General features: G+C 35.7%; 2 protein-coding genes across 2 annotated transcripts; both read left to right on the plus strand.

Annotated features, from left to right (window-relative positions):
* The first annotated feature begins 460 nt into the window (after positions 1-460).
* LOC123662238 (odorant receptor Or1-like) lies at positions 461-11,473 on the plus strand. Its single transcript, XM_045597109.1, has 9 exons — positions 461-532; positions 617-801; positions 7,228-7,365; positions 7,760-7,928; positions 8,763-8,878; positions 9,533-9,632; positions 9,917-10,021; positions 10,263-10,418; positions 11,035-11,473. Exons 1-9 carry the CDS (start codon positions 461-463, stop codon positions 11,086-11,088), a joined length of 1,095 nt encoding a protein of 364 aa, XP_045453065.1. The 3' UTR covers positions 11,089-11,473.
* Positions 11,474-12,985: 1,512 nt separating this feature from the next.
* LOC123662012 (odorant receptor Or1-like) lies at positions 12,986-21,295 on the plus strand. The gene is made up of 8 exons (XM_045596909.1): positions 12,986-13,323; positions 14,800-14,937; positions 16,621-16,789; positions 18,048-18,160; positions 18,631-18,730; positions 19,231-19,335; positions 20,691-20,846; positions 21,165-21,295. Exons 1-8 carry the CDS (start codon positions 12,986-12,988, stop codon positions 21,219-21,221), a joined length of 1,176 nt encoding a protein of 391 aa, XP_045452865.1. The 3' UTR covers positions 21,222-21,295.
* The last annotated feature ends 4,453 nt before the right edge of the window (positions 21,296-25,748 follow it).

A 25,748-nucleotide genomic window follows, 5' to 3' on the forward strand; every position in this document is an offset into this window, starting at 1 on the left:
ATATTCGTTCTTTCGTATAACTCGTATAGCGTGATGTACTGAGGTCAGCACCATCTAGTGATGAGTGTCCTACTTAACAATGTCATCTTATTTTAATAAGGTTCGTTACACATCGTATATAACAGTAGGGTTCGTAAATACGAATTAATAAATTTATTACATTTTCGTCAAGAATCACTATTATGACATATATTTTAGTACAATATTTGAAAAACAGAACAATCAAAGCAGGACTTATTTTATACTAATATGGTGTTGTTAACGAAACAACCTTATTAGAAACTAATATGCAAATTGGTCTTCGAGAACATATAGACGGCATCAATTAGGGTACTATTTACAAAATTATACTAATGACATAACCACAGTAGATACCAATTGCTTTGTTTTCACGGCTTATTAATATGACACATTATTTCTGTAACAATCGACCGCATTGAAAATTTGTATTCCTTAAGCAATGAAAGCATTCCAATCTGAAGATTTATATTTGAATCGAGCGAAATTCGTTATGAAATATTTGGGAGTTTGGATACCGCCTAGCAATGAAACAGTTTTTCACAAAATGTATAGAATGTTCATGATGTTTTTACAATACTTGTTTTTGATTTTTCAAATAATTTTTATAGGTCAAGTATGGGGAGATTTGGTTGCTGTGTCTCAGTCCTCCTATTTATTATTTACACAGGCCTGTCTATGTTTCAAAGTTACAGCTGTACAGATCAATGTAAATTCAGTCAAAGATTTGCTGAAAAGAATGAATGATGAAATATTTTTACCACAGTCGAAGGAACACGAGAGGTAGGTAATTTGGTAGTGTTAACGATGGATCAAAACTTTTTAGTCTCTATATTTTTTATAAATTACCTACAAAACATTAATCTATATATCTATTCTATACATACTAATAAAATTGAAGTGTCTATCTGTGTGTAACGTCCAGATCTACATATGAAATACAACAACTACAATCCCAAAATAAGATAATGGAGGTCACATGGCCACATATATATTTTTTATCTCATAACTCCCACGGGAACAGGATCACGCTGATAAAAAAATAATGAGTATCCATGTATAATCTCCCAACCGTTCGAAGTTGCGGGTACCCGTAGATTGTTATATAAAAAGGTTATGTTTCTGTAGGTAGCATGGGGTAAGCACAGTGGGGCAAGGTGGCGCATTTGTCTGAAGCATTTCTTTGAAGCTAACGAATATTTTTTAAGATTATAATAAGGAAATTCTGGGTAAATTTAGCCAAACCTCCGCAAACTATTGTTACGTGTTAGGGTTCGAAGGATTTGGAGAGAAAGTCCTGCTGACTCTTTTCAAGACTTTATTCACTAGCACTAGGTCCAACACAAAGCACTAGGTTCAAACACTAAGCACTATCGATGTCCTAAGTCGTAGCCAATGTCGTAGGTTTCGATGGTTGCCGCTAGATGGCGCTAGTTTCTTTGTGTGTTCGTAACACTACTCCCCTCTTAGAGATGCTCGTCCCGAGCATCGTTGTTACTGCCATGGTAACGCGCCAGACGGTCTATGTGTACCACTTTGAATGTCCCTCTTGGTTGCTTTTGAATCCTGTAAGTCACATCATTCAGTCGGGTAACCACTTTGTATGGACCGTCCCACTTGGTCCGCAACTTTGGCGATTTCCCTTTCCGGCGGGTTGGGTTATGCAGCCACACCAGTGACCCTCCTTGAAGCCGCTCGTGTTCGATTTCCGGTCGTATCTGGTTTTCATGTTCTCGCTTGAATGTAACCCATTTTCTCGTACCAAGGCGTGTATATAGCGCATTTTTTCCCTTAAATCGCTGACATAGTCTTGTACGGTATTTGGTCCCTCCGGTGCCCCTCCAGTCAATAGGTCTACTGTTATTCGTAATTCTCTACCGTAATTGACATATGCTGGGGTAGCTTTTATGCTCTCATGCTCGGCGGTTCGGTACGACAGAAGGAAGAGCGGTATATACTTGTCCCAATCTTTTTGTTTGTCGTCTACCAATTTCGCCAAATGCCTCTCCAGGGTCTGGTTAAATCTCTCAACCATTCCATCAGACTGTGGATGGTACGCGGTGGTCCTCGTCTTATTCATGCCCAAAATTCTGCACACTTCCTGGAATACTTGCGATTCGAAGTTCCTGCCCTGATCAGAATGGATTTCTAGAGGCACACCAAAGCGACATATCACTTCTTCGACTAACTTAGAAGCGACTGTTGTAGCTTCTTGGTTTGGTATGGCGAACACTTCGGGCCATTTGGTGAAGTAGTCCATGATGACCATAAAATACTTGTTTCCCGATTTCGTTACAGGAAATGGCCCCGCTACGTCAACTGCAATTCAACTGCAGTCAATCGTTCTCACGGTGCACCGACGTTATACAATCGCAGATTCCCACGGCTCCTGGTCTGTGGTCCTTTTACAGCAGCGCAAGTAGTACATTTGCGGCACCAATCCTGTACATCATCTCGACAATGCAACCAATAGAATCGTTCTCGCACTTTTGTTAACGTCCTCTTGACACCTAGATGACCTCCTGATACGCCATCATGTATTTCACGGAGAACATCTGGTACTCTCGTTCTTGGGACAATTATCTGAAGGTGGAACTCTCTGCCGTTAGTCTTCTCCCATTTCCGGTAGAGTATTCCGTTTTGAAGTATCAGACTGTCCCATTGAGCCCAGTACGCCTTAGTAACAACGCCAGTGGGTGCAACCTCACTCCAGATTGGTTTTACCTCACCCCGTTTCTTCCATGTGATGATGTGCCGAAGGTCGTCATCTCTTTCTTGAGCTTCCCTCATAGCATGACTCTCCCAGATACCCAAAGGACTTGTTCTTGTTAGCTTTAATGTTACTTCATTAGATTCTTGCTTAACACAGTGTTTGCAGTCTTCCGAACACGGCCTTCGTGAGAGTGCATCGGCATTCCCATGCATCTTTCCGCTGCGGTGTTCCACCTTGAAGTCATACTCCTGAAGCTGCTCAATCCATCGAGCTACCTGACCTTCTGGGTTCTTGAATTGCAGTAGCCACTTCAAGGCTGCGTGATCAGTTCGCAGTAAAAACTGTCTGCCGATGAGATACTTGTTGAAATGTTGTAGCGTCTTTACAACAGCCAAGAGTTCTCTTCTTGTCACACAGTAGTTTCTCTCTGGCTTGGATAAAGATTTGCTGAAATATGCAATAACTACTTCTCTTTCACCCTGTTTTTGAGATAACACCCCTCCAATGGCCGTGTTGCTTGCATCCGTGTCGACTGTAAATCGACCTTCGGTTTGTGGATATCCCAGGATTGGTGTTTCACACAGATGTTTTTTCAGTTTCTGAAAAGAATCTTCACAAGTCCCATCCCAACTAAATTGTCGTTTATCTTCTGTCAGCCGATGTAATGGCTTGGCTATCTCTGAGAATCCCTTAACAAAACGCCTGTAGTATGAGCACAGTCCCAGGAATGCCCGCACTTCGGTTTTGTCCTTAGGGATAGGCCATTTTTGGACTGCTTCCAGTTTCTCCGGGTCTGTCTGGATTCCATCACTGGAGATAACATGGCCGAGATAACTGACCTTATTCCTGAATAAACGACACTTTTTCGGGTTCAACTTTAATTTGGCCCCCTCTATTTCAGCGAAAACTCGCTCCAAGTTTTGCAAATGGTCCTCGAAGTCACGGCCGACAATGATGACGTCATCTAAGTACACTAAGCAAGCCTCTCCAACTAAGCCTGCCAGTACACACTCCATGAGTCGCTCGAATGTGGCAGGTGCATTGCACAATCCGAAGGGCATGACTTTAAATTGCCATAAACCTTTACCGGTCGAGAAAGCTGTCTTCTCCTTGTCTTTTGGATGAATTTCCACCTGCCAGTATCCAGATTTTAGATCTAGGGTTGAGAACCATTTCATGCCACTCAAAGTATCCAAAGTGTCGTCAATTCGAGGTAACGGGTAACTGTCCTTCTTAGAGACATCATTGAGACGCCTATAGTCGACACAAAATCTCGTGCTACCATCTTTCTTTTTCACTGATACAACAGGTGAGCACCACGGACTTGCAGACGGTTCAATAATCTTATTCCTTCTCATGTCCTCCAAAAGGCCTTCAACTTCTTTTTCCTTTGCGATTGGTATCCGTCTTGCTCGTTGACGAATTGGTCTCTCGCTTCCAGTATCTATCCTGTGCTGGACCACCGACGTTCTTCCAAGGTCCCCTTCGTAACTGGAGAAGATATTCGCGTAGCGCTGTAAAAACTTCTTGGCTTTCATGCTCTGCGAATAAGTAAGATTACTCTTGCAGTCATCGAGTAGCTCAGTCACTAATTCGTAGTTGTTGCTCTTTGCCAAGTCTGCGCCTGTCATCGAACTACACTTTTTCATCCAGACAACTTCTTCGCACTTTCCAATGACGTCACCTTTGTTCAAGCAGATCTCGCGATCATCAAGATTCAAAACCTTGACCACAGCGCTACTGCTTCCACTAACAAGGGTTCTCGCCGTCATAAGTTTTTGCGCCGATGTCTTGGTAGGTGTGTCTTCGATCAACACGCATCTATTTGACTTTTTCTTTCCAGTTGTCGGTAGTTTCACCAACACCCAAGCTTCCGCTCTTCCAGGTATAATGACTTTCTTTACACATGTGACTTTCCCGCAAGCACCACCAAGAATGAAGATTTCTTCTTCACCACACTCGAAAACTCCGTCAGTGACATTAATTCTGCAGTTGTGTTTCTTCATGAAATCCAAACCCAAGATGCAATCATCCATAATCTCAGCCACGATAACGTTATGAGAGTATGAGGACCCCCCTACATACATCGTAACTGACATTTCTCCCAGGACGGGTATTGGCTGACCGGAGGCCGTAAGAGGCCGACAGTTAATTCTCCTCTTGTGTCCCCTTGCGGCTTTTACCAGCTTTGGGTTCACTATTGTTCTAGAGGCTCCTGTGTCTAGAGTCATTTTGCAATCCGTCCCGTTAATAGTCCCCTGAATCGCAAGACTATTCCCGCTGCATGCCTGGGAGATAACAGTTATTGGGGCTTCCTCCGCGTCAGCCAGTACTCGCCCCTTAGTCCTGGCTTTTATTCGTTTCCCTGCTCCCGGGCAGGGGACGAAGCCCCTTGTTTCTTCAGCTCCTCTATTTGTTCCTCGATCCTTTTCATCCTTGCTATCTGGGTCTCCTTCTGCGGGCAGTTGAGCTGAAGATGGCCCCTTTCGCCGCACTTGTAGCACATGACTCCATAGCTTTTCTTCGTAGGAGCCTTGACCTCCTTAACTTCCTCAGAGACCTCGCGGATCTTATGGGTCTGCCGTATTTCATGGCGAACAGCCTCTACCTCCAAAGCATGCGCCAATGCTTCCTTTAACGAGGTATGGTGTCGAAGCCTCACTGCAGCTCTGACCTCCAGGTCTTTGATTCCGTCGACAAATGCTTGAACAGTATTCGTGTCTACCATCTTGGTGTCGGCTCCTGGGTGTGCCTTCCTGACGAGTTTTTCAATTTCCAACGCCCATTGCTGTAGTCCTTCTCCTGAGTGTTGGACTCTGTCACGCAGTTGGGCACGGAACAGGTGTTCCAGGTGTCGCTCTCCGTATCGGGATTCAAGTGCCTCCATCAAGCCGTGGAACCCGTTTCCTGTATGTGGCAGTGCTTCCAGAACCGACAACGCTTGCCCTCTGAGCGCAACAGTGAGAGCGGTCAGGCATTGCTGTTCCGTCCATCCGTTGGCAGTAGCAACCGTCTGGAATTGTTGACGATAAGCGTTCCACGGAGTAGTGCCGTCGTATGGAGGCACTTTCACTCTTGGTCCTTGCGCCACTCCGGTACTTCCACTAGACATCGCGACTCCCGTGGTTTCAAGGCGCACTACTTTCTTCTGTAGTTCAGTGAGGCCGGTTTTCACATTTTCAAGATCCAATCCTAACCCGGTAACTCGTTCTTCCACTACGTCGACATCTTTTCGAAGTTTAGTCACCGCGTCACTAACATCTTTTACAGCCCAAAGCGTTTTTTCTTGGAGCTTTTTTTGTTGCTCATGTAATTCTTGCAAAGCACGAATTTCAGCCTTTTGTTGCTCTTGTGATTCTTGCAATTTGAAACTTGTTTGCTCTTGTGATTCTTGCAATTTGAAACTTGTTTGCTCTTGTGATTCTTTCAAAGCACTACGAATTTCAGCCCTTTGCAGCTCCATTAACTTAATTAAATTTCCTAATTGAAGAGCCACTTGAGGGTCTGTAGAAGTTACGGTGTCACTGGTGGGCGTGGTAAGGTGGGTGGGTCCGGTGGGCGGGGCTTGAGACAAAGTGGACGGGGCCTGTGCCTGAGTAGGCGGGGCCTGAGTCCGAGTGGGCGGAGCCTGACTCTGAGTGGGCGGGGCCTGAGCCCGAGTGGGCGGGGCCTGGTGGGCGGGGTCAGTGGGCGGGACTTGGTCCACGGTGGGCGGAGCTTGGTCCCCAGTAGGTGTGGCCTCCGCAGCTCGTTGCGCCCTTGTCCTGACGCCCTTGAAGTCCTTAAAGTCTTCTCTCGGAGTCAATGGCATCTCCAAATCCCACTTCTGACACCAGTTGTTACGTGTTAGAGTTCGAAGGATTTGGAGAGAAAGACCTGCTGACTCTTTTCAAGACTTTATTCATTAGCACTAGGTCCAACACAAAGCACTAGATTCAAACACTAAGCACTATCGATGTCCTAAGTCGTAGCCAATGTCGTAGGTTTCGATGGTTGCCGCTAGATGGCGCTAGTTTCTTTGTGTGTTCGTAACACTATTATTGAAGTAGTGTAGATAGTGAAGATAAATGAAAAGTTGTAGTAAATAAGAAACATTTTTAATTTGTACTACTTATGTTGAGTTTTTACCTTTATTTGTTTTTAATTCTGGTTACGCCAATGGTAGTTAGATACCTACTATTAAGGTACTAGCTACAAATTTGCGTTTCGATAATAAGGATTAGCGTGACTTAAGTGCGTTATATTCTTTTATCATAATAATTGTGTTTGCTAGCAAACGAAAAAAACCGACTTCAATTACACCATTCACACCAGATCCTGGTTTCCTTATCATGGTACCACTCTTGGGATAATACCTTTCCAAAAAAAAATTATTAAAATCGGTTCATAAAAGACGAAGTTATCCCCGAACATATATAAAAAATATATATAGGTCGAATTGAGTAACCTCCTCCTTTTTTGAAGTCGGCTAAAAATATAATGATGTCTAATAATAGAATCCTGAAATTGCAAGCTAGAAGAATCAAACGGTTATTATTGGCCTTCATGATCAGTTCCCAAACTACTTGCGGTCTTTGGGCCTTGAAGCCGCTCTTTGACGATGTCGGTAGTCGCAAATTTCCGTTTGATATGTGGTAAGTTGAAAGAAACAATAATTCGATTTTTTTTTCTTTGGATTCATTAAGTCTTTAATGAAACCATAACAAAATATTAGGCATTTCTTATTTTATTTTTCATTTTTGGTATTTCGTAAAAATTAAACATATTACCCGAGTTTTCGTCATTATTTTTTATTGTTATAATATTACTAGCTGACTCGGCAAACGTTGTCTTGCCGCTAAACGCTATTTAAAAATAGGAGTTGGTGGTAGAAGGGTGAAAATTTAGGGTAGTATGTATTTACTGCCAGCATATTCTTCACCATTTCACTCAGATATGATTTATACTACTAGGTATCATCTTTTTAAGTTGTGCATTATATATATGTGTGTATAGCATTGAATAAATTTAAAATACAATTTTGTTTAGGATGCCTGTCACCCCAGAATACTCGCCGCAATATGAGCTTGGCTACGCTTTTCAGCTACTAACTATCTGCATGAGCGCCTATATGTACTTCGGAGTCGACAGCATAGCCCTTTCCATGGTCATATTTGCTTGCGCCCAGTTGGAAATCGTAAAGGATAAGATATTGAGTGTAAAATATTTTTTTACGTTTATCCTTTTTTTCTTATAATCTTAAATGTAGGACGGAAACGAAAAAAAAAAAGCTCACTTCAATTACATCGACAAGAAACAAAACGTTGATAGACGAAAGAATATTCTAGTAAATACGCGTTATGAAAAATCAATCAAAAAATAGTCTTAAGATCTCGTTCAAATTTAAATGGGACCACATGATAACCACCACCTTTATTAAAAAAGGATTTATGGAAATCGGTCCACCCACTAAAAAGATTTGAGGTAACATACATAAACAATAGACACTCGAATTGAGAAATAAAAAATAATATACCTTCTCCTTTTTTGGAAGTCAGTTAAAAGATTATGTTTTATCTTTGTAGATTCTTTTAAATACCTAGCCTATTATTTTTCATTTTCATTTTTTTTTTTTTTATGTCACTAGGTCGGCAAACAAGCGTACGGCTCACCTGATGGTAAGCGATTACCGTAGCTTACAGACGCCTGCAATACCAGAAGCATCGCAAGCGCGTTACCGACCCAATCCCCAATCCCCCCAGGAGCTCTGGTCACCTTACTCACCAACAGGAACACAATACTGCTTGAAAACAGTATTATTTTGCTGTGATCTTCAGTAAGCTTTACACAAGAATCTTGGCTATTTAGGTATAATGTAAAAATTAAAAATAGATAATTTCAAACAAATATAGGTACAGTTAGAAATTGAAAATGAAATAAAAATATTTTTCAACAGAATTTGCTGGTTCAATTTGACCTTTTCATGTAAAGTTGCCGGTACCTTTAAATAAACCTGGATCATTTGTTTACAAATTCCATTCATATTTTTCAGATAAAATCTGTACAATTTGGCAATAAAAGTGAAGTAAATAACGAAAGAATAACGAAAATGAAAGAAAACAATAACAAACTAATCGAGTGTATCAAGCAACATCAGGCGATAGTTTTGTAAGGAGTTTACGATTTTGATTATGATTATTTAATATCGAAATTCTAAATAAAATGGGTATTTTAATCACCTTATCAATTCATTTAATAAAAAAAAATAGTTTTTTGTCAGCGGCTTTGTCCCCGTGGATTACATTCACACGATTTAGACTGTTACGTTTTTTTCTATTTAACTACTAATGTATCATCTCACTCAGTGATAACTTAGCATTCTTCTTTTTTATGTAACTAGGTCGGCAAACAGGCGTACGGTTCACCTGATGCTAAGCGATTACCGTAGCTTATAGACGCCTGCAACCCCAAACCTTCCCAAGCGCGTTCTCAACCTTATTCCCAATTCCCCCCAGTCTAGTCAGTCTAGTCACCTTACTCACCAACAGGAACACAAACCTGCTTGAAAACAGTATTATTTAGCTGTTATCTTCTGTAAGGTCGAGGTACTTACTACCCCAGTCGGGTTGCTCCATATTTTGAGCAGGAAATTTTCTGTTGTGCCCTACCTACCTCAGTCTTCCGGTCAAATATTTTTAATATTAGTTCCATAGTTTTTAAGTTTATATCTGTAGGTTACCGTACCTGATATGCGAAAAGTGATCGATGCTATCGTTTTAAGTGTGAACAAAGAGATATAGAACATTGAATTGCGTTTTTTAGGTTTACAGAACTTGTGGAAAACACATATCATACATTTTTAGCTTTTCAACTCGTTGGAAGCGTTGGACTTATTTGTATGTCAGCATTACGAATTTTAGAGGTTCGTTTTATTGTTTTCTTTCCTCCTAGATAATTTATTGTATACACGATGGGTTGATCGAAATGTCAAAAAAAAGAAAGAAACAAAAAGTCACGTAAAACCGCAGGTCAGTATATAACTGGGAACACGCAGTGGCGTAGCATGGTTGATTCAGCTCCACCTCTTCTCCTACATGGAGAAGTGGCCTTTCCTCAGTTACGAGACGTTAACAGGCTGATTCAGTTGAGTTCAATTAAAATTAATTTCAGTTTAATAATTGTTTTTAAACTTTTGCACCTTTGTAGGATGACTGGCGAAGCGTACAATTCTATTCAATATTGACATATCTGTCTGTTATGATAAGTCAATTGTTTGTATGCTGTTGGTGCGGACACGAATTAACCGCTACGGTAAGCATTTGTTTCTTTTTTTTACATTATAATTTTACTTAATTATTATCTTAGTCTTTTTTTTTTATGTCACTAGGTCGGCAAACAAGCGTACGGCTCACCTGATGGTAAGCGATTACCGTAGCTTATAGACGCTTACAACACCAGAAGCATCGCAAGCGCGCTGCCGACCCAATCTCGCCTAGAAAATGATCCATCCATAAGAAATCTCAAGAAATATGTATTTATAACGTTTTCATAGAGTGCAAATCTCCACACCGTGCTATACAACTGCACATGGTACGAACAGGACTTGAAGTTCAAAAAAATGTTCTGTATCGCCATGATGCGCATGAGTCGACCGATGGTGCTGCGCGCTGGTCATTACATCACTTTATCGAGACAGACGTTTGTGTCTGTAAGTTTTATTTACTTTAAATAAAAGCTTTGTACTCACACAGCACGTTAGGATGAGATCCTATCTAAGTTGTAAAGTTATCTTGTGCCTAAGCAACTGTTATATAGGCAAATTACTTTAAAAAAGAGAATATTGCGACAGAAAATCAAATTATGTCTAGTCTAATTGGTAAATAAATGTTTTATAACTAAATTGGTGACCCCGACGTGATGCTATATTGAATATAAGTTGGTGATAAGTACATAAATAAATAATAAATGCTGGGTAGCCTACAAGTACCTATATGTCATTTAATTTAACGACTTTCGCATGTAGCCACTTTTTACGAGTATAAAGACTTTATATTTTCTAAATTAGTTAAAAAAAAATAACATAAAATATTACATACAATATTTACATACAATACTAATACAATACTTCACCATTACCATTGTATATCATATACCATTGTACTTCACTGTCTGTAACTATCTTTATGCTTTGGTTGTAATATATTTGTGGTGTACAATAAAGTATAAAATAACAATAAATAAATAAAATACTTACATAAAATGTATTAATATCTTTAATTTTTATAGTGAAATTAAAAGTAACTAATTGATACTTTTTGTTTCAGATACTCCGAATGTCGTATTCATACTTCGCTGTCTTAAATCAAACAAAGAATTAATTGCATCGACAAATTCTACGTGTAGAGTTAATATAGAAAATTTAAAAAATTGTATAGCACGACGTTCGCTTTGCCTGTGCTTAATGTATAATTAAAGTTAAAAGTTTTTATAATTATTTCACCTCACATAATTGCTTAGTGTAAGTTTGTAAACAAACTCCATTAGAGTTTTCTGTTAATTATTGTCAATAATTTAAATGTGTAGACATTATACAGAATGTTATGATTCACAAATATAGAATATTTGTTTAAAATTTTGCTATTATAATAATGCTACTGGCAAAAAAAGTAAATAAAAAAAAACTTGGATTTTCATTTAATCGTCGTGTAAGTTATCTGAACAAATCCTGATTTATATATAAATAAATAAACGCTTCACACTCAACATCTCATTTAACATCTTATTTATTATAATATTTAATTTTATATTAATTTTTTACGTTAAAATATTACAGCTAAACGCATATTTAAATAATTTTTTTGACTTTAATTTCAATATTCGACTAGCTTGTTGGCACAGTTTGTAGTCGCTCTGCTTTCTGCTCTGCCGGGTGCGGGTTCGATTTCCGCCTGAATCTGGGTGTAATATTTGTAATTATATATTATGGTGTGTAATATTTCTATGTATATTTATTTAAAAAAAAAGTATTTAGCTATATCAGCCGGCTGTTACCTATAACACAAGCATTAAATTGCTAACTAGCGACGCTAGACGACCGTGTGTGTATGTTATAAGATATTTATTTATTTATTTATTATATTCTTTTTCAATTTTATTTTTTCTCCTTCTAATGTTTATCACGGGGATAGGGATTAACTAGAATTACTAATTTTTTTTAATGAATACACTAGCTGCCCGGACAGTCTTCGTTCTGTCCAAAGTTGATAGTATTTTTTTTTTAATTTTAAAACCTTCCGTGGGCCTCAAGGAACATGCAGAAAACAAATTAGCCAAATTGGTCAAGCCATTCTCAAGTTATGCGCTGAGCAACATTAATTTTTTATTTATATGTGAGATAAAAATTGATGATATTTTTAAGATCTTATCTTTGAATAAAGGCTTTTCTGGTTTACAATAAGACTAAGATTAAGTTCATTCCAAAAAAAACATAAAATAAAATATAGTTCATATTAACTTTGAATAATTAAAGTAACTGTCATATTAATTATTATTTTTTATAAGCTTAAAACAGAAATGGTCGTCTGTTCCTTGTGTAGTCAACATAATATTTGTGGATTTGGTATAACAGCAATAAATTTTTAATAAATGTACATGCAATAAATATATTTCGTTTATTACACCAAAACCTAAGGTGGCAATCAAAATTAACCTGGAAAAAAAAGCATGGTCAATGCCAACTGCGCCAACGGACCAGTCATAAAGTTTGCATATTACCAAAAAACTGTGTGGCTACGGCACTAAAGAATTTAGCCACCCCCTCTCTTCCCGTGGGTGTCGTAAGAGGCGACTAAGGGATAACAAGGTTCCACAACCACCTTGGAACTTAAGAAGCCGACCGATGGCGGGATAACCATCCAACTGCTGGCTTTGAAATACACAGGCCGAAGACGGGCAGCAGCGTCTTCGGTGCGACAAAGCCAGTACTGCGGTCACCAACCCGCCTGCCCAGCGTGGTGACTATGGGCAAAACACATGAGTTCACGTTATTTTTGGCGTAAACTTGTGGAGGCCTATGTCCAGCAGTGGACTGTATAGGCTGTAATGATGATTACCAAAAAAATATATATACATAAACCTAATATATGAAATGCACGAGTGTCAAGTGAATTTCAACAGCCTTAGCGTAAGCCGTAATACATAAATAGACACACAGAAATATATATAAAAGTAAGAAAAGCGATTCAACTATAACTTCAAGTCCGTTATTCAAGGACGATGGTTGTTAAAACCGTAGACATATTTCTAGCAAGATCTAGAAATATTCTCTCAATTCTATCGATTTGGTTACCTCCTACAAAATATGTTATTTTTTGCTATATAATTAGATCGGTTGTATTTTTCTCTCAGTACTCTTTTTTGGTTCTCGAACTCATTTATATTATGCTAGTGTGGGGTGATCTTAATGAGGTCTCCGAGGCTTCGCACTTGCTCTTCACTCAGACGGCGGTGTGTTATAAAATGACAGTTTTTATAATAAACAAGACTAATTTAATAGCATTATTGAAGTTTATGGAGACGGATATTTTTGAATCTCGAAACGATGTCCACGATAAGTAAATTTCATACTTTTTATTCTAATTTTTATAAGTATTGGTGATTTTAAGTGCATTTGTTAAGAAAAAGTATCTCTCAAGTTAAACTATTAAAGGATAATTTATGTACGTAGGTCAAATTTAATTTTTACTTTTAATTAGGAAATAATGCGTTTAGTTTTAGATAAGTAGAACAATCAAATATTGATAACAACATTATAGCTATATGAAACAACCAGTGGCGGATTTCCAAATTTTCTGCCCGTAGGCTATTAAATTTTGCCCCTCCTCTGAAATTTAACACCCAATAGGGTTCGAAATATCGAAATCATAGTTACTACAATAATGCTACCATTGGGATTTCGATAGAGCGATAAACAAGTAATTGCGACCAACCCACTGCCAGTCAAGTGTTCGCGTCTCGACTGTATATAAATTTTATTGCCGTTTTGGCAGTATGATTGACAGGGTGTAAAGTTCCTCGTCCGCCGTCGCAAAGGAGTATCCTCCCCGACCATTCTTGTATATATACTCAATCACTCTGATAACTTTGGCACCGCGATGCGTACATACAACTCAGTACCTCGATATATCGCGTCGACTTGAAGAAGAAGAAGAAGAAGAAGAAGGAGGAGAAGAAGGAGAAGGGGAAGAAGGAGAAGGAGAAGGAGAAGAAGCAGAGAGACAAGGCGAGTAGTTCGCTCACCCAAAAGCCCCCTGTAGCGCGAAAGCGCGGTGTGCCGGCCGGGCTGTACTGGCTCCTTAGAACATTGCTCGGTTGCTGGTGCAATCCGGCAGATCTGATGCAAGAGGGCCGGGCTGTGCTGGCTGCCTGGAGCTTTGCTTGGTTTTTAGGCAGTAAGAGTCTGTCACACCCACCGGTACCGCCGCGCTGGTTAACAGTAGGATAACTAATAAGACAAAAAATATTATTATCCTACCACGACTATTTCCATCAGTAAAATTTTCGTGCCTCTAGCATCAATGTCCATATTTTATTAAATCGGAATCACTGTGCGCCGGAAGGAGTCCATGAGGATTTTTCCCACGTAAACAAAGGGTACTGCAGTATATAATGGCTTTTAAGGTGTTAGGTTTCGAATTTTTGCCTGCAAACTGTTGTACATGCCAAATATGTTCACGGCATTATAATATGAGTGTCCCTGAAAGTCTTCAATGTTTATGTGCAATGTCAGTTTCTTTAAAAAAAAATTCTTCACCCGCCAATTTCACTCTCAACTAAACTCGTCAAAAGAATGATACTCGTTTTTGGAATATATATTATGTATATAAATGTGTGGATACAACAATGTTTTTATTTATTTTTGTAAGCCAAAAAAATTAGGCTAAGTTTGCGGTCCTTGGCTCTAGCCTACTCAGCCTATTACTGGTAAATCCGCCACTCCCAACAACATTTTTTTTTTTTAATTAATTGAATAAATAATATTATACACACAATTTCTGTTGTTCATCTATGTATTCATTACTATTTTATAGAATTTTGATAACAAAAGCTGACAAAGTGAAAAATTTGTGTGGAATTTTCTTAATTAACGCGCTAATTGCCTGCACGTTGTGGACCATCACGCCGTGGTTTGAAAGCTCAGAGGCAAGAGAGTTTCCTTTTAAGATTTGGTAAGAAGCTTAAATCTTTAACTAAAGTCACACCACTTACATTCAGTGCCTATACATATATACCCTTTCGTGAGATATTATATCAGAAATATAAGATAAATAAGGTGGAAAAAAAACTTTTCGCATTTTTAAGTAAAAAGTTGCAATTTTATTTGGTTTTATTGTTTATAGCTGTTTTTGAAACCATGAAAAGATGTCATGAAAAACAGTTTCCTGCCACTTTAATTTGTTTTGCTGTCCACCAGAATGGGTTAATCTAACGAAAAAAATCCGTATATTTCAAAGTTTTACTTTAAAAAAGGTAAAAATGCAACTCAAATTGCGAAATCAATTTGTGACAGTATGATTAGCACAAAATTGATTTAAGCGTTTTCAGTCAGGAAATTTTTATGTCAAAAATGCATCTGCTTTGGTCGCTCAGTCACGGATAAACGTAACGACATTTTTAAAAAAGTGGGACAAGATCGACATTTAGTAACGATCGTTACTTATAGCTGAAGATCTGCGAATTGATCATAAAACAGTTTTGACCCATTTGAAAAAGGCTGACTCTACAAATAGCTCAATAAATGGGTATGCTGTACCGTGTACTCGTTTCCGATTCTCTCGTAAGGCGTAATGATATCGAACCAGTTTTGAAGACATTGATCACTGAATATATAAAAATGTACTATATTATAGTAGTCAAAGGTCGGTCAAGCTGCTCAGACTATCGCGAAACCCTGGTCGACACGCGATAAGATGACGTTGAGTGTACGGTAGGATTAGAAGGATATCATTCATTATTAAATTTTAGTGTCGGGCAAAATCATCGATTCGGATCTTTACTCTCAACAACTGATTAGCTGTCATACGACTTGACAGACTTGAGCAAGAAATTAATGATAAGTGGCAAGAATTCATCAATAGAAAAGGTGTGGTCTTTTATCACGACAACTCCCGACCACATACGTCTTTAGCCGCTCAACAAAAATTGAGAGAGTTTGACTGAGAAGTATTAATGCGTCCACCATATAGCCCCGATTTTGCGACTTCACTGTTTCGGTCTCTTCATAATTCTTTAGGTATTGTAAAGTTAACATTAAGAGAGGTTAAATTTAGTTGTTGCGGTTTTTTAAAGATAATTTCCACAATTTCTACAGCAACGGAATTCCCTCACTATCTACGAGATGGCGACAAGTTATCGAACAAAATGATATAATTATGTATAGGATAACGAATGTAAATAAATGTTGTAAAATCTTACCTTGTTCTATATAAAATACGAAGAAAATTTAACCCCGACCTAATAAAAGTCAGTGTTTACATTATAATTTAGACGCAAAGCAAAATTATTATCCTCATATTACAAATCATCCAATAATACAAAAAATAAAACCGCTAAAGGCGACAAGGATAAGGAAAAGAAAAGTTAATTTTTGTTAAATGTTGATATTATTGTTGTTGTAAATGTTAGATTTGATTTTAATTTCGTTACTCAAAACAATTTTTAATATCATATCAAAAATCGTCCGTTCCAGCGGGGATCGAACCTGCATCTCCGACTTACCGTGTCGGTGCTTTAGCCAATTAAGCTATAGAACGATGTAATCGCTAGATCGAAATTTTTGATATGATGATTTTATATTCGGTCTAAGCGACTCGTTACTCAATTTAATAACTTTATATATGATTTTTGTTAAGGATGCCTCTAGATTCAAAGAAATCTGTGGAGTTCGAATTGGGATATTTATATCAAGTGATTGCCATCTACGTGAGCGCCTTACTATTCTTCTCAGTTGACAGCATCAGCCTCTCTATGATAATGTTTGGTTGCGCCCAAATTGAAATCATTATTAATAAAATGCAAAAGGTGGGTAATGTTATACTAGAACGATAGTTGGTTCTTTTTTTAGTTTAAAAAAATGTTAACAATAATGTTGGAACTCTAGTTTTATAATACCTACTGTGAGTATAAATCTAAAGCAATTAAGTAGGTACGATCAAATATATTCTACGCAGTGACGTATTTTAAGATTCAGCGCCCTGGGCAATTTTAATTCCAGCCCCATAAATTAATCCAGCAGGAGGCGCTACCGAGTAAAATTTACTAGTTAGTGAATAAATTAGAAAAATATTTAAGGCTTCTGCTTAATTTTTTGCCACGCCGCTTTAATTACCTTTCGGGAAACTACAGCGGTCCGCCACATTGAATTTGTGTTATGGAATTTGGCTGACCACTTTTCGTTTCCGTTGATTTAACTTACAATAGATCTTATTTCCCTCTTAGTTAAGAACAAATAGAAGATTAAGTGCTTTTAGAAAACAGTAGAAAAAAATAGTTCCAAATTTGAAGATAATGATGATGTTGGCGTTAAAATAATTCAGAGCAAGAAGGCATATCGGTATCCTCGCATATTTCAAAGTCACAACACCTTTAGAAAAACAATTTTTTAAACAACTTTAAAAAAAATTATTTCATGAAATATCTTATAGAAACCTTTTACGATAAATTTTTTGTTGTATTTTAGACGTGGTAGCGGCAGTTTGTGTTACATTATGGGGTGCGTCTCCCGCCGAGTTAAAGAAAAGCATAAGTAGCGAATATTACGAATGTGTTAATAAATAAATAATCGATTATTTTCGGTAAATTTTTCGGCAGAACTTTTTTTGAGGCTGCCCAGTCACAGAAAATATCCGGAATATAAATTTTTCATATCCCTAGTACGTATGCTCGGCTTTCGCTCGTCTTTGGCTTGCGCCTCCCCTCGCTTAATGCTACCCCGGGCCCTTTTGGCCCGAGAGTAAATACGCCCATGGTCTATGACTGAGTTCAAAATGTTTGTTCTGATTTTAATGTTTAAAATGTGACCATAATGAATATAGTATAATATATATATTATAATATATATATTATAATATATATATTATACATACACATATACATACATATAAAGCTATAACAATCATATATACCTACTAGAATGTACCTACTTTTTTGTAGGTGTCGATATTTCACACTATGTTGCCAATCCATGGTAAATTCCTGCGCTATCGTTCTGTAATATTTAGGTGAAAACCACGAATACAACTATACATAAATGTAATATTAAACAATAATTTCTTTACAGATACAAAACATATCTATGACAACAAAAACAAAAAGCAATGAATATAAAAAAATCATTAATGATAACAATAAATTATTTGATGACTGCATTCGCCAGCACCAGGCCGTTATAAGGTTTGTTTCTGCTTTTACTTGTAGGTACATGAATGTCGTATTTTGTATGTGAATTTTTCGTTGTCTCATACACTTGAAGGCTGTGCAAAATGACTTAACGGTGCTGCGTATTATTTTTTAATATATAGCAAATTATACCAATGCTTATAGTATTTATATACGTTTTATGTTTAATGCAAGTGTCTTTTGGTAAAAAGTTAGATTGAAGCGTAAACCTCAGCATGTTGCACTCAAAATCAATTAGTATGTACTTCGAAAACTTGAACAAAGATGGAAGTTTAATGATGTCGTAAATTATATATTTTAATACACCTTTTGGTGAAATCCTCTACATGATATTTTTAACATTTGTTGAGGATTCCAGCAATAAAATAAAAATCAACAAGTATTTTATAACTATGCGTATATTAAATAACTATATCATGAACAAAATTTCTATATTATTTTAAAAATAAAAAACACTATTTCAGATTTATCGAGTTGCTGGAAAATACGTACCACGCCAATATATTTTTTCAATTAACCGGTACAGTTATCATTATCTGCATCATCGGACTGTGTATAACTATCGTAAGAGTTGTCGTATTTTGTAAGAAGTACTAATAAATAAATTACCTATATGATAATATAATTAATATATTAAGCTTTTAATTATGTTTTGTTTAAAAATAGGTTTCATATTAATAAAAATGTTTTAACAATCAAACTATACTTCGATAAAAAATCTCTCTCTAATTACGAAAATTATTCATGGTACATGGTAAATATCCCGATTTCGGATAATTTTCGTAATAGAAGTAACCATGTTAATCTAAAATCCTATATATTTATGTATAATTTCATAATAGCTTCAATAAGTATCTAGAATGCAAATATATATGAAGTAATTAATATAAATAACAGCAAAAAAATGCATTCCACAATCCAAACTGTTTCCCAGATTGAGCATTATTTCATCTTTTTTTTTAAATCTGTAAAACATTTAATTATAATAATAACTAATCAATGGTCACAATTTTCAACAATAAGTTGTATTAATACTATTTTTAACGTTTTTTACGAATAAATAGGCAAAACCGAGCAGCATTCAGTTCTTCTCGATGGTGTTCTACATGGTGACCATGACGTCTCAGCTGCTACTTTACTGCTGGTGCGGAAGCGAACTGACCACTAAAGTAAACTATTTATTACTTATATATAAATTTTTAACATAACTATGTAGATGAATGTTTGAGTGTGTGTGTACTTTTGTGTTTTATAAGTGTTTATTGATGTTTGTATTCGTTTACAAGTAGATAGACATTTATTTTTGCGATAATCTCATTCTTGGTGTGGACGAGAATATTTGTATAACAATATTCTACAAATTGTGTGTACTTGGGAGTACTACATATATATGCTTTTAACTATAACTTGTTATATATAATTTATCATGTAAAATGTTGAAATGTAACACCTACACTTAATAATAACCGGTAAAATAAATAGCTACCAACACTCGCATAGACTATACAAACGTTTCTCGTGAGCAGGAATTGAATTCGCGGTTGCTAGCACAACATAGAAGCCAGCCAACTACCTCTGCTGAAAATTCCAAATAAAAAACGATGATTTGTATGGGAAGTTATTGTAAGCTATTGTAAGCTATTGTGTTTGAACAGGGATTCCAAAATTTTCATACAATTTTCAGACAAATTTTTATGTTTTTAATAAAATTAATTTTTAATGAAAATTGTATGAAAATTTTTGAACCTCTGTTCAAACACACAATTGCTTACAATAACTTCCCATACAAATCATCGTTTTTTTTTTAGTTGTAATTTTCAGCAAGGGTACTAAACAATCGTCAAAAATAATATTTGCAGTTTTTTTATTTCGTTAAAAAATTTATGCTTCACTTAGTATTGATCTCGAGTGTTTGAATTACTATCTTGTATAAAGAAAAAACAGGCTTTTATTCTGTTTTCATTTATAAAGATCTGACAGAGGTAATTTCTATCAGGCAAAATAAATCTTCCAAGATTAATGTCACAATAAATGAAGCTTTTTTCCGACAGCCATCATTCACTGAGGGGAATGAAGAAATAAGCTACCGATTTATTTCGTTCCTTCATAGATAGTTTCTTTTATATATGTATGAAAAGAACGAATTTTTCTTTCTCTAGCCTATAATGATTATGAGTACCTACATAGCTACATACATATAAATAAACAATACTCTTCGATTGGGAATATAATCGAAATAATTGTTTCATATTTATGTTTTTATTTAAATGTCGGTAATAGACCATGGCACCATGCAAGTAAATAAATTATACTTAGAACATTTTGAGTAGGAAAATAGTTTTAAGACAAACAAGTTCAACCCTCATTATAATCAAAAGCAACGTAGCATTGAATCATTGAATGGGACTTCGAAATTTTTTTTATTTGAAAAAATAGAGGTTTTTTAAATATATTTTGACAAAAATACATGCTATATATTTCTCACGTTTGTGACTATGTAAATGTTTTTTTCTTTTAAATTTAGAGTGAAGATTTACGCGAGTGTTTGTATCAATGTGTGTGGTACGAACAGGACGTCAAATTCAGGAGATCCCTTCTCATTGCGATGGAGAGTATGAAAAGACCTATTATTTTCAAAGCAGGGCATTACATTCCACTATCGCGACCGACTTTTGTGCTCGTAAGTTATTAATATATATGTATCTATACAAAATTGTCGCAGCAAGGTAAATTTTGAACATAAAATATTTAAAAAAAATAATAACTGTAACGCGTGGGTACTTATGATAACTACGCTCAAAACATTACTTTTTAGAACTTTGTTTGTGTGAAGCTCTAATCGTTCGAAAAATTCTATAAAAAATACATTAATTACTGTATCAGAATATATCGTTTACAAAATAACAAAATAAATTGTTTGGATGATTGTTATCTAGTACTTTGGGTATATACATGTACCTTTTATACTAATTTGTGTTAATAATTATTCTTCTTTCAGATTTTGCGTACGTCCTATTCGTACTTCGCTGTTCTTAATCAAGCTAATAATAAATGAACTGCATTTTATTAGCTCTTGCATTTAAAATGAAGTAGTGTAGAAATATATGGAAATAAATATAAAATAAATTTGAAGCAAAGTTGTTTAAATTAGTTTACCTTTACAAGTCCTGCAACATGAGAGGGAATCTGTTAATTATTTATAATTCCATGTTTTCAATATTAATTCTTACAAAATAAAAACGAGTGTGCATTACACACGACCGAAGTAAAATTTCTTTAATTACGTTCGCCTCGCTCGTTCACGCTTTTCGTAACGCTCTCGTCACGCATCACCAGCTAACTCCCTAAATCAAGTATGCGTAAAGAAGTTTTACTTCAAAAAGTTCAAATATTAATCTTTTGAATAACGAACACAAATCAACATTGAAGTAGATATTAAGTTTTCCTGGTCTCCAACAAAATGAACACTGTTTTGGGGGTACATACACAACAAACAAATATGCGGCAAACATGTATGGCCTATAAAAACATCCACTTCACCATGTTGCTTAGAGAATATTATAGACAAGTATGGGATAAAAAAAACGAATGCACTTTAAACCACGACTGTGGAACTGCACAATAGGCCTGCACTGTGTCTTAGATATACGAAACGTAACTGGCTATGAGAGAAAGAGGGAAAGAAAATGTGTGCTCGCACCTCTGTCTCTTACTCCGTTTGCCTCGCCCGATCACGCTTTTCGTAACGCTCCTGTCACGTATTCACCAGCTTACTCCCTAAGTCAAAAGTCCGTAAAGAATTTTTATTTTAATAAAACAAGGTTGAAAAATAAAATAAATAAGCAAATAAAACATCCAGCTTCACAAATTAATTGTTTTATTGCGTAGGTAAACCGTGTATCACATATGCGTTGTGTACATTCACGACATTTTAGACAAAATGTGCTTAGTTTATGAAAAATTATGAAAAATACACATTTTCGTAACACTCAACGACGCTTAACTAATTAAAATTAATTTAGTCAAGTCAGTAAATTCGTGCGCTTAAATTAAATAAAGGCGAGAGTATAAAGTAACAACCAATTTATCACCCACACCTATCTCACATACTGACCATTTTTATGCTACAACTAAAGATGGCATTCACGTTACGATAGTCGCATGACTGTAGTTGACATTCTTGCGGTAGAAAAATTAATTAAAGTATAAACAACATTATGTAGGCAACTGTTAAATATATTAATGTTTGAAATAATTTAATGAAAGTAACATAATATTCCCCCTCTCTTCCCGTGGGTGTCGTAAGAGGCGACTAAGGGATAACACAGTTCCGCTACCACCTTGGAACTTAAAAAGCCGACCGGTGGCGGAATAACCATCCAACTGCTGGCTTTGAAATACACAGGCCGAAGACGGGCAGCAGCGTCTTCGGTACGACAAAGCCAGCCCTGCGGTCACCAACCGCCTGCCCAGCGTGGTGACTATGGGCAAAACACATGAGTTCACGTCATTTTTGGCGTAAACTTGTGGAGGCCTATATCCAGCAGTAGACTGTATAGGCTGTAATGATGATGATGAACATAATATTGAGTAGTAATTGAATGAATTTTATTAAGAATTTCAAATAATAGAATTCAGAATTGATGTACTATAGATTTTAGTAAAAAGACCACAGTCTTTGAGATAGTCAAACAACTGTCGTAGCGAGGATGAGACGCTTAAACGATGATTTCGGAAAATAAAAGTCTTTGGAAAGCTGAATACGAAGCGAAATTGAAAGTTTGCGTACGAAATTTTATTCACAGCCCGGCACTACTCACAGCCACACATGATTTTAAATATTTATTGAAGTTAATTTAATTGCAGCATAAAAAGGTTAGAAGGCGAACAGAAAAAGACAACTTTTTAAAACGATCATAACATCCGCACATTTTTTTTTTCTATCAAAATTATGAATACAACCACTTAACAATACCGATATATCGTCCTGTCTTCGTCACGTTATGCCAATTTAATCGTTATGATATTAGAATAAGAGCCTGTTATAGCGGCTGATAAAGTTTATTTAGGAAATAAGTTTCTGATAAGATCAGTAGGAGCAGAATAAAGTCATAAAGTACAATTTTTTGGTACAAATTCAATCTGTTGGATACCGTTATCCACCAGATAACTGCACCAGCATACTTAGAAAATAGGATCTAAGCGTTAAATTGGCATATAACACTATCCGAAGTACCGACCGCCTTAATACCTTATTACACATATGTATTCACATTACTTAAGAAAGGACATCAAACACGCTGAAATATTAATATGGTAACGATCAGTCACATATCGTCACTTATTTCTTAAGAAGCTCTGATAAAAATGATATCGACCGTCCGTAACACCAAAAGTTATAAAAAAACACAGGTAAACAAAGCAAAGCCTTTTTTTAAGAACATCAAAAATTTAAAGCATCGTTTTGATGCTACGGTGGTCATTTTGTATTCGATTTAAAAATGTTGTTTGATGCAAAAACGCGTAAATAATAAGTTTATAAGGCATGGTGTATTATTATCTATATCACAGCTATGCAGTGCCTTCGAGATATAGATTTCAGTACAATTCATTGAAAGGTCTTACTGGCATTATAAATGACGTTTATTTTCATACTTTGGATTCGCTAATCAAGAACATAATCAAAAAAAAAAAAAAAATTAATATCAATTCACGTGATATTTACATTAAAAAAATTAATTTGTAATTTTAAAAATATTTCGAACACAATAAAAAAACTTGTTAACATACAATAATTTATAAAAACATCGGAACAATTAATCCTTTTTACAAATTTTTAAATGCAATAAGAGATTCTTCGATAAAATTATGAAAATTCGTATTTTTTTTTTAAATCATTCGAAAAACATTAACAACCATTCAAATTTATGGAATTAATTAATACGTAAGAAAGATATATTTAATAATGAAAAAAGCGTAACCTAATACATTTTTAAAAAAGATTTCGATCTCTACTAACGCTTGATACATTTCTTTGAACGAATATTTAAACAACGTTTTGAAATATTGTTTACATAATTTTTGACAGACATAATTATAAAAGAAAGTATACTAAATGCAACTTTGTTCCTTCAGTGAATTAAATAGTCTATTTTTTTTTACTAACTATCGGAAATGATAAAAATTATGTTGTCTCTTAGCTGTTTGACTGCTATCCTTGAGGATGAAAAAGTCTTTATCAAATGCGACAGTTAGGAAAAAACTTTGTTATGAAATAAAATATTAAAATATAATGCCCTAAAACATAAAAATACTGTTCCTTTTATACCACGGTGTAGGGATCTTGGAAATATCGTTTGTGTAATCAATGCATGTTCAATGCTTATACAGATATGAATAGGTTTCTACTAATGGTCTAATACGCCCAATGCCATACATCAAAAAATCCAATTGAATAATTTTGTTAGTATTTATAATTCAACAAGTGTTTGTTCAAATGTGTGGTATCAGCTGTTGAGAAAGCTATGGTAAAAATATATTCCATCTACATACAACTGCACTACAATCTACGTCGCTGTCTTTTAAGGTAATACGGCTACATAGGTATAATAAATAATTTTAATTATGAAGAGAAGACTACCATTGGCTAGTGTACGGAACTGTCTACGTAGGACTTAATAGTAACAGCTACTTCAACTACTATATACTTTTAAGATAACTACAAATTGGTAAAATCATTTAAAATTTAAATGTAGTAGGAAAAAAATAATGTATGACCCGAAATATACCTCTCATGCTTGCTATTGTTTATTCAACATGTTATTATAAAAAGACGACCGTTAAAGACTTAGCACAGACTAGTAATATTTTGAGACCCGTGAAAATAGTTTAAAAATTTGTTATTTTTATTTTTATAGATGACAACACAGTTACAAGGTCACTTTTTAAACGGCCTACGGGCAGTTACTATTTAGTCCTGCGTTGAGAGTGAGTACTTGGAGAGATAAAATTGTCTCTGCTGTATATGAGACTTTAAGAAAAATTAAATTACATAGTAAACTGCACGTTGTTAATTTTATTTTAATAAAGAATAATTTGCGTAAAACCGTGGTTCAATTTGTTCTAATAATTTTATCTATCTCTCTCCAAGATTTCACATTTACCATAGATTAAAGAGGAGAGCGGCAAACGTCAGATCTGACTTGCCATCGATTAATCTTTAATCTATAGGTAGAGAATAGCGTCCGTCCCGCTTGATAAATGGCACACCATATAGTATTATATTAATTGCATGGTCCTGTATAGATATTAGCCCAATAAATACATTAAAATATCCGTATAGTATTTTAGTCAATTTTATAACAAACTATGAAAATATATGATTTACTTCAAAATTTTTGCTCATTTTTTGCACATCATACAGTTTTTGAGCAAATTATGATTAATTTTCAGCTAAATGAAAGCTAGCTTTAAGAATTTACCCGTTATGTATGTCTTTCGTGTTTGACTCATCTATTCATAAGATTCGCAGCATAATTTTATAAAACGTCAACGTAATTACGGCAAGAATTCTAATTAAATA

The sequence above is a fragment of the Melitaea cinxia genome, chromosome 18, assembly GCF_905220565.1.
Source record: "Melitaea cinxia chromosome 18, ilMelCinx1.1, whole genome shotgun sequence".
Lineage (NCBI taxonomy): Eukaryota > Metazoa > Arthropoda > Insecta > Lepidoptera > Nymphalidae > Melitaea > Melitaea cinxia.